Source organism: Rhinolophus ferrumequinum, chromosome 5, assembly GCF_004115265.2.
Source record: "Rhinolophus ferrumequinum isolate MPI-CBG mRhiFer1 chromosome 5, mRhiFer1_v1.p, whole genome shotgun sequence".
NCBI lineage: Eukaryota > Metazoa > Chordata > Mammalia > Chiroptera > Rhinolophidae > Rhinolophus > Rhinolophus ferrumequinum.
This window is the reverse complement of record NC_046288.1, coordinates 33,644,806-33,661,121: the sequence shown is the minus strand read 5'-3', so window position 1 is coordinate 33,661,121 and position 16,316 is coordinate 33,644,806. Positions and strand designations below refer to the sequence as shown.

General features: G+C 37.4%; 1 protein-coding gene across 2 annotated transcripts in view; it reads left to right on the top strand.

Moving 5' to 3' along the window:
• The first annotated feature begins 684 nt into the window (after nt 1-684).
• CNOT6L (CCR4-NOT transcription complex subunit 6 like) overlaps nt 685-16,316 on the top strand; it is a 97,345-nt gene continuing 81,713 nt past the window's right edge. The window contains exon 1 of one of the 2 annotated variants that reach the window (XM_033105956.1): nt 685-1,081. Coding sequence is in view for 1 of the 2 variants with exons in the window: in XM_033105955.1 (XP_032961846.1) it covers nt 1,333-1,337 (5 nt within the window). In the remaining variant the exon portion in view is untranslated. Of the gene's footprint in view, nt 1,082-1,250; nt 1,338-16,316 lie in introns of those variants that run through there. The other variant, XM_033105955.1, reaches the window with a different exon arrangement.

Sequence of the window (16,316 nt, the reverse complement as noted above, 5' to 3'; positions counted from 1 at the left end):
CAGAAAACATTCCTTCGGTCACTTAACCTCACCTGGCGTCTCATTAGCCACCCAGACCAGTGCTCGGCTTCGCTGTCAGGCCGCCTCTGGCAAAGGTGGGGTAAACAGCGCCGAGTCCACGCACAAACACGGGATGAGGTGGGTTCGCCAATCTCTTTCCCGCCATGGATTTGTGGATGTGGTTTTTTAATACTCCACTAGTTTTCCCAGCGCTGCTCCACATTCAAGCCATGAAAAGAGAGTAGGAGGACAGCAACAGTAGGAGAAAATAGGAAAGACCACTGGCCGCCGCGCGCGCACGCGCAGCACTACCAAACACGGCGCCCAGGGGGCGGGGTCAAGGCGCGGCGCTGAAGCTCCGCCTTCTTCCCCTCACCCCACCCCTCGGCGCTGGGGAGTGACTGACTCCCGCCAGCCCCTCAACGTCAATCACCCTTCTTCTCGCACTCTCGGCACCTTGTTATTAATCTCTATACCGATATCGCCCGGAGGCCTCTCCCCCGGCCTTCGGGGGTGTGAACGTGTGTGAGCCAGAGCGAAGGCACCGAAAGCTGGCGTTTCTGTGTACCAGTCTCGGCCCCAGCAGCAGCAGGCGCAGCAGCAACCCCCGCAGCGGCGGCAGCTCCAGCGCCAGGAGGCCAAGGCCAAGGCCAGGCTCTGCGCGGCTCTCGGAAAGGTAGCCGCAGCTTCGGCGGCTGCGGGGGCGCAGCTTCCTCCGGCGGGGGCCTTCGCGTCGGCGACTGCGGCCGCGGGGCCTCTCCTGCGCTCCCAGGGTCACCGTCCCCGAAGCCCGGCAGCGCGGCCCTCGTCCCCCTCCCTGCCCCCGGTCCGTCTCCTATCTCCCTTCAGCCGCCCTCCTCACCGCCGCCTCTGCGGTTCCTCAGGCGGCCCGGCCCGGCCCGCCCGCCCCGCGTCCCCTCCGGCCGGTGCCTCTCCCCCCGGCGGGCTGCCTGCATGTCTTTGCTGCCCTCAGCCCCGCCGCCACCGCCGCCACCGCCTCCCCCGCCGCCGCAGCTCCAGCACCAGCCGCCCCGCCGCCGCCGCCGCCGTCGCCGCCCGGACCCCGGCGCGCTGAATGCAGGTGAGGAGGGGGCGCAGGCCCTTCGGGACCCCAGGCCCTGGTGCCCGGCGCGCGCGCCGCCCGCGAGTCGGCTTCCTTTCGGGGCGGGCGGGAGCGAGGCCAGCCCGTGGGTGTTTGTGTTTGTGTCTGCGGCCGCGGCTCCGGAGGGGAAGCATCTGTGGGGGCCTGGTGCGCGCGGGCGCGCGTGTTTGTGTGTTTCCCCTGCCGCGGGGAAATGGCTGCTGTTGCTCCTCCTGAGCTAGAGGAAGAGAATGAGGTAGAGTGTTTTTGTGCCTCTGAGTAGGATCAAGAGTGTGGGGGAAAGGAGCGCGTCCCCGGGGAAATGAGATTGGAAAAAGACGAATGTGCGTGTGGGTTGCGAGTTGGGAGTTTGGCGGGCGGGGAGGCGGCCCTGAGGACCCACAGCGAGTGGGTGTGTGTCGGGTGAGGGACTGACCCGTGTCTGTCAGAGGTGCCGAAGGTTCCGGGAGTGTGTGTGTGTGCGCGGGCGGGGGGGTCTGCGCCCAGGGCCCGGGACTTTGGGGGCGGGATCCGTGTGTCCGGGACCCCCAAGTGGCGTGTTCCTCCCCCTTTGTGGTTGAGGCTCCGAAGCCTCGCAGGTGAGAGCTACTCCGCGGGGGTCGGGCGGGGAAGGTGAGTGTGTGCGCGGTACACGTACAGCAGCCGGGCCCGGAGAGCTGCGGGGCCGGGTGCGCCGCCGTTCTCCGGGCCGCGGCAGGAAGCGCGCCGGCCTGCGGCGAGGCCTAACCGCCTCCGCGCCAGCCCGTCCGCCTGCCTCCCACCGGCCTCCCGGGACGCCGCTTGAGACTCGCGGGCCCTGGGTGCTTGTCTTGGGCCTAGGCAGGTGAGGGTCGGAGGCGGGACGTGCCAATTGCAGCCGCCCCCGCGTCTCCTGAGAGGCGAAGGCATATTTTGGCGTTGTAACTGCAAGCCCTCCCCCTGGCAGGCTGTGGGACCCAAGGGAAAGTGAATCAAAGCAGTGAATCTGGGGAATACGCGTTGTCGAGATCCCTTCTTTTTATATGTTTCTTAAGGCTCTGGGAAGGACTAAATATTTTCATTGCAAATACTTTATGGGTGGTAAGATGTATGCTTTTTTTTTTTAAGGTAAAAATTTTCTTTGAGGAGCAGAGGAGGAAATGGAAGCTGGCTTCTCTGTCTTGTGGTGTTGGTGGGATTGGATCGATTTTGTGCATTTGAAATTGTTTTATCCTGCCTCCTAGGGGGAAAGGCGTGTACTCGCGGAGCTGAGGAGGTCAGTGAGGAAGAGGAAGTTACTGGAGCTGTCATCCTCCTTAACTCTGCCGAGTGTTTAGGCTGTTTAGATGGATTTGTGTTCTGGCAGTTTAGCTGAGCTTTTCACACATTGGAAGCACAGTACTACATTTTAGGAAATACTACCTTATTGCGTCCAGTTATCTTAGTCGTCGCTCAAAATAGTTGTGCACAAACACGTTTTTTCTTACAGTCTCCAAAACTTAGATCAAGCAACATCTATTGTCTACTCAGCGTGTGCTCCTGGAAAGCTATTTTGAGAGTAGTCTAAGTAAAAGGCAACCATAAAGAGAAATTTGCCAATAGGTGTACAGTGCATTTCAGCATTAAGTATAAATGTCATTTGGATAATTATTTGTTAATTAACTTTATCTACTCCACCCTCTTTCCATTTGCATCTAGTTAGCTCATGCAGCTAAAACCCTACGGGTAAAGTCATATAGATTCCTTCCTTAAAGGCCATGCTCTGTATAATGGCCAGAGATTGGTCCTTTTCTGAACCTGGTCTCACAAAGAAATGTTCCATGCTGTTCACTGAGAAGTGGGGGTAAGAACAGGAGAGGTGGAGAGCTGTTTTGTGTGACCACTACTGGAAAAACAACACATAGTTCAGTGGAACAAGGACTTGTTTTACAGACCTCAGAACTCAGGCTGTGCCATTTTTATTAGCTGTTTGACCTTAGGCAAGGCACCTAATATCTATATCTCTGTTTTCTCATCTGCAACAAGGAGATAATGCATTTATAGTATGATTGTCTGAGGATAGAATGAGAAAACATATGTTTGGCACATAGTAGATGCTTAGTTAAGTAGTTCCTCCTCCTGCATTCCTGGACATTGAAAACGTTTATAAGTACAAATAATCATTTAATTACTGAGCAATATTATGTAACTAAGTTAAAAATCAAGACAACAGAACATTTGAGAGTCCTTTGATATATATAAGGTATATATAAACAACTTTCAATGTTGTATTTTAGAATTTTTTTTCTAGAAATGAGACTCATTGAAATACTTAGTGTAGTTTATAGGTAGAGACTACACAGCCATGCTTAATATTTTTTCGTATTTTTCAGTGGACCATATCTCAGTTTCATTACACTTTTTATGAGTTCTTGCTGTGTAGCTCTGGAAAAAAATTATTAAGCTATGTGTAGCATATACATGTTCCAATACAATCAAGCATTAAAAAGGTTCAAAAGACTAGAGTTTACTTTATATAGGTCCACAAAGTATAAGTGATACAAAAATTGGTATGTAATTCTTTTAGCTTATGTTGATTGATTCTGGTAAACAAAATCTGTTGGAATATTTTCCTGAATGGAAGCAAAAATTGTCTATCGACTTTCAATAATTTTCCATTTTTTTTTTATTCTGCGTGGAGTAGTAAATGTTCTGTTCATTTAATTTTAACTGTGATGGAAAAAATAATGGTGTGGAGTTTAAGGCAAAGGCAACAGAAGTTAAATGATTTCTTCTTTTACTTTCTCTCTCTCTCTCTCTAAAATTTTTTTATTTTTATTGGTGAAGGCAGAGTGAAGAGAAGATAGGAGAAGTTTCATTGGCTTAAGTTTGTATGACAGTTTGTTTACTAATGCCAAGTTTCCCAGTTAGATCTTAATATCATTATTTTTATCAGCAGTGTTAAGCTTTAAATAAATAACTAAATAACTAAATAAAGCCTAGTAGTAAAGCAATAAAATTTCAACAAATTTGTGAAGAATTTTTGTGAAGGATAGTAGGGACAACTTTATTAGAATGCAAAATATCACGGTTTTGTTAAAGTGTGTTATAGGTAATGCATCATTTACAACAAACAGAATTATCTGTCATATAGTTATATTTAAAGGAAGAATTATTACCTTAAAAATTATAAATGATAATTTTTGATTCTTTAGAAACAATTGAATAGAATTTTGCCCTTAACTAGGTATTCGGCAATTTTCACTAGACATTATGAATTATAGTATTTAAAACACTTCATACCATTTGTTTTTTAATTTGGGAGAATTGAGGAAAACATTTCTGTAATATGAAAATAGATGATACTGAACTAATAATATATTAAGATATGTAGACAGTGAAATTTATTGTTAACAGTGGAACTGCTTATGCTATCATTGTGTAAATTAAAGGAGTTACATTACAACAAAATCAAGGTGGCAATTGTTTAGATTTTAAAAGGTAATGTTACTTAAATGGGCTTTTAAACAATCTTTCCAAAATATCCCCGTTAATGTCTTTAATTAGGAGGAATTGAAACACTTAAGACTTTGTGCATGTATTACTTTGGGTAATACCAATAGGGTAATACACTCCAAAATTTCAGTGGTTTAACACATGCAAGTTTATATTTTGCTCACATAACAGTGCAGTGCAGGTGCTCCTGGTTAGGAGGCTTGTGACTTTCCTCCATGTGGTAATTGAGGGGCCCAGACTCCTTATATCTTATAGCTCCACATAAGGCCTCGGAGCCCTGCCTGCTTCTCACATTTCTTAAGAACCTACAGCCTTAAAATGACAAACATTTGCCCACATTTCATTGGTGAGAATTTGTCACAGTTCTATTTTAACGCAAGGGGGATGGGAATGTAGTCTTGGAGAGTGGACAGCTTGGGGCATTTCATGATGTTATTTTAGATGATAGCATATATTTATGAAATTATGTCTAAAAATGAATTATAATACTTAAAAATTGCTTTCCATTTTCAAAGAATAAAATTGGGGCGAGGGGAAAAGGAAAGAGAAAGGAAAGAGGAGGAACCTCAGGAGGAGGAGGAGAGAAGAAGGAGGTTTCTTCTATGATGGATTTGAATAACACCTGAACTTCAGCTATTTAAAGATACAAATTTTACAGAGAACATTACAAATGTACTTTATAACCATTAGTGGATCTCTCCTTTACTATCCGGTTATTGATTGTCATTGTGGCCTACTGGATTCTTGCTGTTTGAGTTGTTTCTTTTTATACTTTGAAATCAGTCGACTTTTGTTTTTTTATCATTGGGGTAACAATGATTAGTAAAGTTACGTAGGTTTCAAGTGTACAATTCTATAATACATCAGTTAAGTTTGAATTTCAGTTTCTGGGGTATAGTTCCATGGGAAACACATTTTTTGAATTTTCTTTTGCTGTTGAGATAAGCATTATTATTATTATTACCTTATACACTAAAGAAATATCATTTACATGAACCTTACAGTGTTTTATTGTTTGCTGTTGCCGTTTTTTATAATTCTGAAGTCATTGTAATTAATATATGTGAGCCTTAACCCAGAAAGAACAATAAAATTATCAAGTAAACATCAAGTAAAGGCTTAATTATTAACTTGAGCTCATGTTTCATGATGAAACTACTACAACTTTCTTTGACTAACTGCACTAACACTAAACCTCTAATAATTAAATGCATTTTATCTCTGGACAACTTTAATTTTAATTGAATCACACCTTATCTTTCATTGCCTAGTATTCTTGTAATGTGAAACCTCAGCTCTCTGGTCCACCTATGCTTATTTTTATTCTGAAGAGTTTGGTTAGGGATCTCGGAAGTTTTATATATATACCTGTATTCCCCGAGAAGAAGATTTTTTAGTAGTCTAGTTAACTTCTCCATGGCAAATATTTTTAATATTTTACATTTAAAAATTAAATACGTTATTCAAGGGCCCATTCTGTACCCATTATTATATACTCAGTTCTAAAGAGAATTATGAAAGAAGTAGAAGAAACTCTTGTGAAACTTATAGCTTATGAGTAAGGGAGATAAAACATAATTTAGTTATTTCAAATCAGTGAACAAACAAGTGCAGGTCACTATACAGTGTTTCAGACATCCTGAGAGGGAGTAACAAAATGGAATGGTGATAGATCAGGGATTACTTACAGTTTAGAGGTTTCTTTTTCGGTAACAGCTTTTTTTGAGATATAATTCACTTACCATAGAACTAGTCCATTTAAAACACATAACTCAGTAGTGTTTATTCACATTTGTGCCACCATCGCTACAATTTTAGAACATTTTAATCACCTGAAATATAAATCCTGTATTCTTTGTTACCCGTCATTCTCCCATCCCCTTAGTTCTAGGCAATCACTGATCTGCTTTCTGACTATATTTTTGCCTCTTCTGGATATTTCATACAAATGGAATCTTAATATGATATGTGATCTTTTATCACGGGCTTCTTTCACTTACCCTGTTTTCCAGGTTCATCCGTGTTATGTGCTTCATTCTTACGGCTGCATAATATGCGATTGTATGGATATACCACATTTTGTTTATCTGTCAGCTGATGGACATTTGGGTTGTTTCTACTTTTTGGCTATTGTAAATAATTCTGCTATGAACAATTGTGTAGTTTTTGAATGTATAGTTTTTATTTCTCTTGGGTATATGCACTGGAGTATAATTGCTGGATCATATGGTGTTTCTATGTTTAAACTCTTGACAAGCTTCCAGACTGTTTTTCAAAGCCGCCTCACCATTTCACATCTCCACCAACAGTGCGTGTGAGGGCTCCAGTTTCTCTACATCCTTGCCAACATTTGTTATCTGCCTTTCTGATCATAGTTCTCCTAGTGGATGTTAAGTAGTATCTTATCTCATTGTGATTTTGATTTGCATTTCCCTAATGATGCGAGTGTCTTTTCATTTTCTTATTGACCGTTTGTATTCCTTTTTTTGAGATATGTATTCATATTTTTTGCCCATTTGTAAATTGCTGTGTATCTTTTTATTACTGAGTTGGAAGAGTCCTTTGTATATTATAGATCAAGTGCCTTATCACATACATGATTTGCGCATATTTTCCCCCATTCAGTTAGCTGTCTTTTCACTTGGCTAATGGTGTCCTTTGAAGAATGAAAGTTTTTAATTTTGATGAAGTCTAATTTATTTTTTCTTCTGTTGCTTGTGCTTTTGGTGTCATATCTAAGAAACCATTTACTAATCTAAGGTCATAAAGATTTACCCTTCTGTTTTGTCCTAAGTTTTTATAGTTTTAGCTCTTACATTTAGATCTTTGATCTATTTTGAGTTAATTTCTGTTATGGCCTGATGTGGGGAGTAGTAACATTATTCCTTTGCATGTGGATACCCAGTTGTCCCTGTACCATTTGTTGAAAAGACTATTCTTTCCCTATAGCATCGTCTTGTCACTCTTGTCGAAAATCAATTAACCTTAAGTGTGAGGGTTTATTTCTGGACTTTCAATTTTATTCCCTTTATCTATATGATTTTCCCTATGCCAGTATTGTCTTGACTATTGTAGCTTTCTAATTGAGACATGTAAGTCCTCCAACTTTGTTCTTCTTTTTGAAGATTCTTTTATTTGGGGTCTCTTGTATTTCCATATGAATTTTAGGATTAGCTTGTCAATTTTTGCAAAGAAGCCAGCTGGGGTTTTGATAGGAATTGTGTTAAATCTGTAGACCAATTTGGGGAGCGTTGCCATCTTAACAACATTAAGTCTTCCTATTCACGAACATGGGATCTTTCCATTTATTTAGATCTTCTTTGATTTATTTCAACAATGTTTTGTAGTTTTCAGAGTATAAGCTTTACAATTCTTTTGTTGCATTTATTCCAAAATATCTTAGTCTTTTATTCTTGCAAATATTTTCCCCCATTTAGTGAGCTGTCTTTTCACTTTGCTGATGGTGTCCTTTGATGCTATTATAAATGGTTATTTCCTTAGTTTCATTTTTGGGGTGTTCATTGCAAGTGTATAAAAACAATTTATTTTTGTGTATTGATTTTATATTTTGTGTAGCCTTGAGGAACTTTTTTATTAGTGCTAATGGATTTTTAGTGGATTCTGTAGGATTTTCTGTATAACAAGAATCATGTTACCTGTAAATAATGTAGTTTTAGTTTTCTAATCTGGATACATTTTATTTCATTTTTTTGCCTAATTGCCCGTTAAAACCTCTAGCACATTGTTGAAAAGAAGTGTCTAGATAAATAAATAAATAAATAAATAAATAAATAAATAAATAAATAAAAGAAGTGTCTAGAGCAGTATCCTTGTCTTGTTCCTGATCTTGGGAAAGCCTTTAGTCTTTCACTGTTAAGTATAATGCTAGTGGTGGGGTTTTCACAGAAGCCCTTTATCATGTTGAGGAAGTTCCCTTCTATTCCTAGTTTGAGTCTTATCATGAAGGGGTTTTAAGGATGAGTTTTTATGGAAGTATGAAATATGGATTAGAAAAGTGAAGACGCTGTGTGCAGTAGTGAGTGGCAATAATAATGTTTAACTTGTTTGGAAAAGAGGGGCTAGCTTTCCCCCCCTCCTTTTCTCTCTTCCATCCCTACTCCTTTAATGTTCTCTTTAATCCATATACACATATGGCAAGCACTTAATCCTTTACTGAATATTTTTTGAATAATTCAGATTTCTTGAGGAATGGAAAATACTGTTTCTTTTGAAAAACATTTTAAAAACCGTGGAGAATTTTTTGATCAGTTTGGTAATTAGGTTGGAGGGGGATACACAGGAAGCAGAGAGAATATGAAATCATAAAGAAGTGCTAATCATAGAAATAAAAAGAAGGGAGCAAATCTTTGTGACATTGAGGATATGATTAATGAAGAATTCCATATTTACTTTGAACCTGGCTGTCACCTTACTTTTTTTCCTGGAAGTAATTCAACATCATAGGTTTTGGCTTTTTAAAGCTTTTTAAGAATTTGATAGCTTTCTTAGGGAATTTTGCTTTACAAAGTAAGGTTATGTTTCACCACTTGATGTGGTGGTTACCCTTTGTTTAATTTTTGAAACATTAATTGTGTTTTCATGCAGCCACATTCTGATCAGACAAGTATTTTTATTTTTATTTTATTTCTGTCCTTCATGTTGTAAGTCTCAGAAGTTAAATAACTTTGAGTTTAGCTAAGAATCTTCCTCTTAAGGCAGAATTGGAAAGTGGTAATAGAGTTTTTGTTTTCTATTCTCTTTTGTGGAAGGACTGTTAGTTTTCATTAATTTTTATCAGTCTACTTTAAAATCTCATTACAGATAAAAATTTATTTGTGATTTTTTTTTCGAAGGAACAAGTAGTGCAGTTTGTTACGCGAGAGACTCGTCATTCATACTGAATAGACACCGAGTAATTTGGGGCTTTCATATTGTTTTCATTTATTAAAAACAGAAATTGGTGACACAAAATAGAAGTTATAACACTTTATCTTCCTTACATTTGTCTTTTGCACAGAGAACCTCTCTGTAATCTTACAGTTTAGAATCTTATTTTTCTCTTCCCAAATTACTTAGCTTCCTTAAATGAGTAACATAGATCAGAGTACATAATACCACTTACAAATACTACCAAGAGAATAGACCTAAATTTAGTATATGCCAACCTTAATGTCTCTGCACAAAGACTGTTGGGGCCTTTACATTTTTGTTCATTACTGTCTGATCTTAATGTTTATATTTAAACAAAACAAAACCAAAAATCTGACAGGGTACGTTCTGCTATAGGTTCATATTTAGTGCAGTCTTCTGCAGCATCTACATATAAATTTATGAAATAATATATTCTGAATTACACACAATGATAGCCTTGATATAGTACAATAATTTTAATTACCAAAAGTATATCTATCACATTAGTATTAAGCATCTAATAGCTATAAGCTGCTATTTCAGGGTTCTGGGGACTAAAAAAAATTTTAGAATATATAGTCTTTTCTACCAGGAAATGGAACTAATATTTATTGGACTACTGCGTACTAAGGAATGTGAAAAACCGTCCTCTACCCTTTAAATATGTAATCTAAATTAGTCTTCTCAAAAATCCGTTGATTTAGACAGCATGACTCTCATTCTATATCTAGTTGAGAATGTGAACTTTGGATCCTTCACTTTTCAGCTCTTGGGAAACTCATTTAACTTCTTCATGCTTCAGTTTCCCCATCTGTAATAGGAAGATAATAGTCCCTACAAGGTTATTGAGAGGATTAAATGAAACAATACCTATAAAGTGCTTAGAATAGTACGTGGCACATCCATGGTAAAAAACAAAACTGAACTAAGAAATTCCATATGTGTTGTCTATTACTGTTCCTTATTATTAGGAGACATACAAGTTAAATAATGTCTTAAATATAGGAAAAGCCAGTGCTGGTTTTACCAATATTTAAAACAGGATGTTTGACTCCAAAATACTTACTTGTTATACTACTTACTTATAGGGGATTTAACCCCAGACAAATAGCTAAGAAGTACAGAAAATATGGGTTTGTAACCTGCAGGGATAAAGAAAGAAGGTGTAGAAGTGGATCTCACCTTTATGGGTAGAAGAAGGAAGGAAAGGGTTAGTGGATTATTGCAACATCCTGCTAGCTTATCTCCCAACATCCTTTACTGCGCCTTTAACTTCTTTTCCTTTGTATGCCTTGTCACCAGAGAAATCCTTGTAAAATTCGTTGGACATTGCTTAAATTCCCTACATAAAATCCTTCAATGTATTAGTTACTATTTTTTTGGTTGCCTTATTATGTGTAAGGCCAGAATTGGCAAGTTTTAATGTGAAGGACCATATGTAGTATTTTGGCTTTTTGGGTCACATAAGATCTCTGTCCTATATTCTTTATGTTTTTGTTGTAGTTTTTCTTTTTTTTTTTCTTTTAACAATCCTATAAAGATGTAAAACCATTCATCACTGGCCAACCAAGCTATAGTTTGCTGAGCCCTGTGCTAGGAGATTTACACGAATTAACCTCCTGTTAGAATTCTGGCAAAATTGATATTATTCCCTATTTTATAGTTGAGGAAACTGAAGCTAAGAGAGGCAAATTTGATCAAGTCATGTAAAAAGTAAATGTCAGAGCTCGGAATTCAGATTTAGGTCATTAGAATCCCTGAACCTGTGTACTTTGCAGGATATCCCACTGCCGCTTACTGCTTTTAGAATAAAGTGGAGATTTCATAGCATTGTATGTAAGGCCTCCTGATCTTGTCCTTGCGTACCTCTCCGGTTTTATCATTTATTACTACTTCTTTCTCTTGAACATATTCCCTAGCCTGGCTGTACTGAGTGAGTTATAGCCTGGTTTGTGCTTTATATGTGCCTACAATACCTTATCTTTTAGGACCGCACTGACTTTAACACTCGTAATTCATTCACCTCAGGGGCTCCCTACTCTGGGAAACCTTTCCTGACACTTCCAGTCTTTGCTTGATGCTCTTTGTGCTCTTTTAGCATCCTGTGCATTCCCCTTTCATAACATTTACCACATTGTCTTGTGTTTACCTAATTTATTTATGTCTCTGCTTTTCCGTTAGACTGAGTTTTTAAAGGCAGAGATACCTCACCTTTAAAGACCTAGTGTTTGCTACATAGTAGGGGTTTAACCTACATAGTTAAACCCCTACTATGTACTAAGTGTTTGGTATATATTACAGCCTTAGTAACTGTTTATTGAATGAATGAATAATCAAATGGCATGACAAGTGGTAGAAATTACATAAACAGGTATGTACTAGAAGAAAGACATGAGTCTAGATTCAAGCGTGAGAGGGAAATTGATTTAATTTCTGGTTAACTTCCAGAGTTTCCGTGGGAACAAGGCTGACAAGGTAAATTGGAGCATGATGATTATGGAGGGGTTCAGATGCCTGGGTAAGGAATTAAATTTTATCCTGGGTTCAATTCTAGAGCAGCAAGTGTTGTTTTTTTTTTCACCTCCATAAATTGAGTTTTTCTTATTACTAATTACCTGAGTTTTATGTTGTAACGTTTTAGATGACATTTTGTAGGGCATACCTATATAATAGTTTTGATTAATAGTTACTGCAAATGTATCTCTAGAATCTTATAATTATCAATACTATTTTTAAAGACATCGGAAACATCGAGTGGTTTTGAGCAGGTTGGTAGCAGTTTGAAAACAATTGTTTAAGAAGATTAGTCTGGTTGAAGTATGCAGAATCTCTTGAGATCAGAATGAGAGGAGGGAGGCTCTTAGAGTTAAAATCTGAAAGTATAAGTCAAGAAATAGATTTGTGTCAACGGATAGAAAAGAAAGCTTTAAAGTGACATTGGTGATTGAGTATGAAGAAGTCAGAGATGACTGAGAAATCAGGAAACAATTTAGGGAAGAAAATTACGAATTTTGTATTAGACAAATTGATTAAAATTGGAATAATTTCCATTTTTGCCTGAATTCAGGGCCTAATTACTTTATGTCTGAATGATGAGAATACTATCCTCATGATTGGTTTCCTTTCCTGACTCTAATGCCTGGGTGCTTTGTTTGGTTGTGGCTGGACGATGGTGCTGTGGACCTTTGGGCAGTCTGGAGAAGGCTGTAGAGCCTTTTTAGAATAATGATTTTAGTCCATGAAAGAAAATAAGATGTATTGAAAACGAGAATATATAAAAACAAATTTTTGATATACTACTACATGTGCCCCTTTATCAATGCATTCAAATAACAAGGTCTAGCAGTGAGTCTAATAACTACCATAATTTTGAAGTGGTGAGATACCGGGGGTGCCAAAAAAATGGATATACGTGACTTGCATGCATCTTTTGTTATTGGTATATATTGAGTATTACAATTTTAATACTGTTTTTTCCTTTCTTAAAAATGTGTAAACATTCTTTTGGCACCCTCTGTATATAGATGATATATATCCAGTGACATATATATTTGAAGTAGTGATATATATAAAAGCTATTTTGAGATATATGTAACAATTATAATATAAAAATATATTTATATTTGATATAAAATATAATTTGTGTTAGTGACAAATCAGTTACTGTAAATATTATGGTAGGTTGTCTAATATTATGGTAAGTAGGTCTAATTGAAAGCAGTACTACATTTTAATTAGAGATAAGTGAAAATACTGTTGTAATTTTTTTTCCTATACAAATTCATAGATTTTCTGATGTTTATGGACCCCAGCTTAATAATCTTTGCTTGTATTGTCTCCTGGCTTAAATCTATTCTGTGTATTTTTGTTATAGTACTGTACTTTTATTGCAGATGGTAATTTTTTTCGTATCTGCTTTTGGAAATAATATGTGTTCTTTGTAAGAAAAATAAAATGATATTGAGCATAATTTTCTGGTTATCCTATGTCATGGTGATCAAGACTGTTAGTATAATATATATGGTACCATTTTCTGTTTCTGGGCAATATATACTTACATAACTATATAAACATACATAAGTAGAATCATATTGTTACACTGTTTTTTTAAACTTACTTTTTCACTTAACATCATATTATGGCCATTTTTCCCCATCAGCAGATACGCCTCATGCTTTGAAAAATTTATAGCATTGAAAAATTGAGATGTATATCACATAACACAAAATTCACCATTTTGAAGTAATTTCACTGTTGTGAATACCACTACTATCTAATTCCAGAATATTTCCATCACCTTAAAAGAAAGCTCTTAGCTATTAGCAGTTCCAATTTGCCTATTCCGCTGGCAACCACCAGTCTACTGTCTCTGTGGATTTGCCTATTCTAGGCATTTCATATGAACAGAATTATACAATATGTGACCTTCTGTGTATGGCTTCTTTCACCTTACGTAATGTTTTCAAGATTATTCCATGTTGTAACATGTAATACTATTTCATTCCTTGTTGTGGCAGAATAATACGCCATTGCGTGGATAGACCACATTTTGTTCATCTGTTCATCAGCTGATGGACATTTGGGTTGTTTTCACTTTTTGGCTATTATAAATCTGCTGTGAACATTCATGTACATTTTTTTGTGTGGACATATATTTTTACTTCTCGGGTATATAACTAGGAGTAGAATTACTGGTTTATATGGTAATTCTGTGTTTAACTTTTTGAGAAATTGACAGACTTTTCCACAGTTGCATCATTTTAGATTTCCACACCATATGCTTTTTAATAACTGAATTGTAATCCATTTTATTGATGTGCCGTAATTCAGTCCCCTTTTTATTGGCAATTGGTTTCCTTAGTTTTGGTGATTATCAACACTAATGCAGAGAAAAGTCTTGTATATACACCCTTGCACATTTTTTTAAAGAATAAGTTTCTAGAAGTAGACTTGCCGGATTAAAATGATTGCACATTTAAAATGTTGGTTTGTCAGATTGCCCTTTAGAAATGTTGTGTAAAATTATATTAGAACCACCAGTTGTGTAATGAATGCCTATTTCCCCAAATTCTTATTTACATGATTAATCTTTGCCATTCTGAGACATAATAAAGAATATATATAGCATATCATTTATTTTTTTTAATTTGCATTTATTTTATTAATAGAGGAGGTATATTTTTTCTTTTCTTTTTTTTTTTTTTTTTTGACCACTGTTTTTATTTTTTTGTCGTTTGCCTCATCATGACCTTTACCCCCAATTTTTCTACTGGGGTGTTTACGTTTTTTTTTTTTTTTATTGATTTGTAAAAGATGTTTATATTTTAGACACATTACCTTATTATCTATTATAAATACTACAGAGACTTTTTGCTCCAATTTTCTCTTTATCTTTTGGTTTTATGACTTCACTCTTTTCTTATGGACTTAAAAATTTTTTATATTGTTTAATTCGTCATTCTTTTTCTTTAGGTCTTTACCTTGCTTAGAAAAATTTTCTGTACTCCATTATGAGATGATTATTCTGCATTTTCTTCTAAAAATGTCTAAAATTAAACTTTTCATAGTTAATTAGAAGAAGCTTCGGTTTTGTTGTTGGACTGACCCATGTTCAAATTCCATTCCAGTCACTTATTAGCTACGATAAGTGTTGGATGTTTCACAACTTCTCTGCATTTCAACGTCTTCATCAGTAAAATGGCAATTAATAATATATAGTTCATAATTTTAGTGAAATTAAATGTGATAATGCATGCAAATCGCCTAGCACAATATCTGGACACAGACTACGCATATAGCGCATGGTTTTGTCTCTGTCCCACTCATATACTCTGTCTTCTGTCAGCCAACTTAAAAACCTGATTCAAAAGACGAGGGCGGGAAAGTTTCAGGAAATAGAGGGTGGTCCTCAGTTTTCAATACCAGACACGCCATACAGGATGAGTGCTGACTGAAAAGGGGGTTGAAAAATTGCTAGTAATTCAAAGTTATTTATGTTTAATGAGAACAGTTTTCATTGGAGTGATAAGAGAGACAGCCAGATTTCAATAGGATGAGGACTCATAAAGCCATATAACATACACGAAGGGTGGTACGTGCATAGGCAACATGTAGCCATCATTATTTAGAGTATCTTTGAGATAATTGTAACTCTTCCTTTTTCTCATTGTTAGAATGCTAGTCACAGGATAGGGATAGCAATAGTAACATGCATAGTGCGTTTGTATCGTGTATATAACTTGTATACAAATTTAGCTCATTGTTCCTATTATTAGTTACTAATTACAGCACCTGCAGCACGTTTCACAGGTAATCGTCAACCTGGTCAAGAACCGCTCCAGTTGCGTTTTATTCTTCTTAGTAGCTTTTCTATGGAATTGATACACATTTCTTGATTAAATTACAATTGTTTGTAAGCAGTTATATGTCCTTTGTGGAAAGCAACTTTAAATACGTTTTAGAAAGAGATGGGAAATAAATATTTATAATATAACAGTCACTGTTTACATTTTTCTCATCTTTCATAGACTATAAAGTTTCTAGTGCAGGTTTCACAGTTCTAATTAAAAATAATAGATTTTTGATAAATGATTGTAAAGCATTACATTTTCTTTATCTCTTTTTGTAAAACCTCAAAATAAAGTTTTAAAAAATTGTTAATGAAAATATTTATTTAGTTCTTACTCAAATGGAGAAATAATAGACATGGATTATTCGCAACTGGGTTTTAGAAAATCATATCAAATTCTGTTCCTTGAATGGGTAACTAACTGCCTATTGTTCCTAGTATGTTGTAAGTATACTGTCCTCATTTTGTCAGCCTCAAAACAAGAAGAAGGAAGTTCTGTAT